General features: G+C 36.2%; 1 protein-coding gene across 1 annotated transcript; it reads right to left on the bottom strand.

Moving 5' to 3' along the window:
- Nucleotides 1-202: 202 nt before the first annotated feature.
- Nucleotides 203-1,787, bottom strand: LOC127056900 (uncharacterized). The gene is made up of 6 exons (XM_050965232.1): nt 1,672-1,787; nt 1,502-1,585; nt 1,323-1,409; nt 1,156-1,230; nt 729-1,070; nt 203-208 (listed from the first exon to the last, which is right to left on the bottom strand). Exons 1-6 carry the CDS (start codon nt 1,783-1,785, stop codon nt 203-205), a joined length of 708 nt encoding a protein of 235 aa, XP_050821189.1. The 5' UTR covers nt 1,786-1,787.
- Between the last annotated feature and the right edge of the window lie 835 nt (nt 1,788-2,622).

Raw genomic sequence — 2,622 nt, 5'->3', positions numbered from 1 at the left:
TTAAGGTTTTACGGTGTCTTTTAGCGGCCTGAAATAAAGGTGTTATGCCCCCAAAACTACCAACTTTTTCGGGTGAGTAATAAATTTTCTTTAGCAACTTTGCCATGCTTACCCCATCTTGCTTTAAAACACACGTATACACAAAAGTTTGTTCCCGCTTTTGTTTTTATTTAACACAACAACGTCTATACACACTTGACTTTTAAAGCTGCAGCAAAGTAATATATGATACAATTACATACATTTTTTAACGCATAAGCAAAATAATATAAAAACTGTGATACAAAATTTTTTTTTACAATGCATCTTAATTAATATATATTTTTTAAGCCTCTAGGGTCACAAGCTTGCATGTAAAAACTTTTATAATCCATTTTACAAACCCGGCTACACACCAATTGGCGAAGTAATATACGGTACAATCACATACATTTTTAACGCATAAGCAAAATAATACAAATTTGTACAATGCATCTTAATTAATATATATTTTTTAAGCCTCTAGGGTCACAAGCTTGCATGTAAAAAGTTTTGTAATCCATTTGACGAACTCTGCTACACACCGCTCGGCCAATATCGGGGGCCACCTCTTTTGACAGGTCTACCAGCAGGGCCACCGGGTCAGATGATTTTGCAACCTCCCTAATCATTTTAACAACTTTGATTATAGTTTCAGTGGTTATGTTAAGCTTTTTCAGTTTGTAGCCTTCAGCTATAATTATATTTACCAACTGGGCCACGTTCAGTTTAGAAGAAATACGTCTAAGCTGGTAAAATACTTCTGAGCGATCCCAAAAAATACAAGGGTGACTAAAAGAGTTGGACTTATTTACAGCGCAGGCTGCACAGTTTTCCAAAAGTTGTTTTTTCAAACAGTGGTAAAAGGCTTTTACTACAACAGCTCTAATAATATCAACCTTAACGGCATCTTCTTCTTCTTCACAGCTTTTCTGGTCACTCTCCTTACTTTTTACAGACTTTTTTTTAACATCTTGCTTCACACAAAAACAACAGGTACATATTACGGCTGTTCTGCTTAGAGGCCACCTCTTTTCATCCTCTGAAGATGTCTGTTAAAAACATTGTAAAAACATATTTTAAATTTTTTGTTGCAAAAATTTTAAAATAAAAAAGCCTACAGTTTATTTGTGCTACCTCAGTCGTACCCTCGTCTAATTCTGAATTATCATCATCCTCAGCTGACGCACCGTCGAACCCCGTAGCACCTTCCTGTTATTAAACACAAAACATATAATTTTATTTTACCGCTTTTATATATGTTTATATTTATATTTTTTTTAAATTATTTAAGTAACTTTTACCTCGCCGTGTTCTTTGGGTTTTACCATTGACACCCCGTTTGTGTCCTTTGTTTCTGAATCACTTCCGTCAATCATAGTTTCAGCAACCTATTATTAAACCAACCGTATAGTAACGCTTAATTAGTGTCATACACAAATATATATATATATATATTTTAAATAAGTTAAGCTGTCTTTACCTCCTCGGGTGTTTCTGTCTCTGCAACTGTTGGCCGTTTGTTACACACCAAAGCAGTAATCTTGTATGGCCCCGGCTTGGTTATCTGTTAAAAAATCAAAAGTCATTTTTTAAAAGTGTAAATACAATACTTTTTTTATTTTATTTTTATACAACTGGTAAAACTTTTACCGTAACAATATTGCCATCTTTCCATAACTTGGGGTCTATCGGCTGGTTTTCAACATCGCTATCCTGCGGCTGTTCCTCGGTTGCCATGTCCTCATATATAGGCTCTTCTTCCATTCCCCCCTATAAAAACAAAAATATTTAACCCTTTATTTTTATAAAACATTTTGTAATTTGTTACAAAAAAAAAAAGGTTTACCTCTGCCTTTAATTCTGTTTCTTCCAAATCTGACAACAAATTTTTTCGCACTTGATATTTTACAAACGGCTGTGGCTTCTCTTTTTTCAGTTCTATTTCAGAATAAAACACAGGGCTCGGCAACAACCCTTTCTCATTGGCAAAATAACTGTAAAGGAGCCTTCTTTTCTGAACACGGACTGGTGCACCCAGGGGCAATTCCGGCTTCTTGGCTTCTGTAGGTGTTTTGTACAGGGACATGCCTTTGTGTTTAGTTTCTCTGTGTTAAAAAACCCGCTCGCAAAACCACGTGTTTTTATACACAAAAATACATGCTCATTGGTAGACAATAGCCGGTTTTTAAAAGGCTCTTGCTTAAAATCTTGAAACACTAGGATTGGTTCAGGAAAATGAATTCTATGACGCTGTTGTAAAACCACCTCTGATTGGTCCGATCCAAAGGCGGTGATAACAAGCCGGAGAGAGTTTGAACCAGGAAAGCTGCCTCATTCTACAGAAAGACGGGCAAAGGTAACAATTCTCTCTCTTGCTCTTTAATCCTACCCCATGCTCTCTATCTTTGCTCTTTGCAACGCGGACTCTCTCTTCGCTTTTCTTGTCTTGTAACCCGCCCTGATTCTGAATGCTTTTTTACCCTGTGCTTACTAAACAGACTCCGCGTGCTTCTCTCTTTTTTTATTCTGATTCCGCCGTGTGCTCTCTATCTTTGCTCTTTTTTCTTAATCTACACTGATATTGAATAGTTTCAATGCTTT

This window comes from Gopherus flavomarginatus, chromosome 8 (genome assembly GCF_025201925.1).
Source record: "Gopherus flavomarginatus isolate rGopFla2 chromosome 8, rGopFla2.mat.asm, whole genome shotgun sequence".
Lineage (NCBI taxonomy): Eukaryota > Metazoa > Chordata > Testudines > Testudinidae > Gopherus > Gopherus flavomarginatus.
This window is presented reverse-complemented; position numbering and strand designations above follow the sequence as displayed.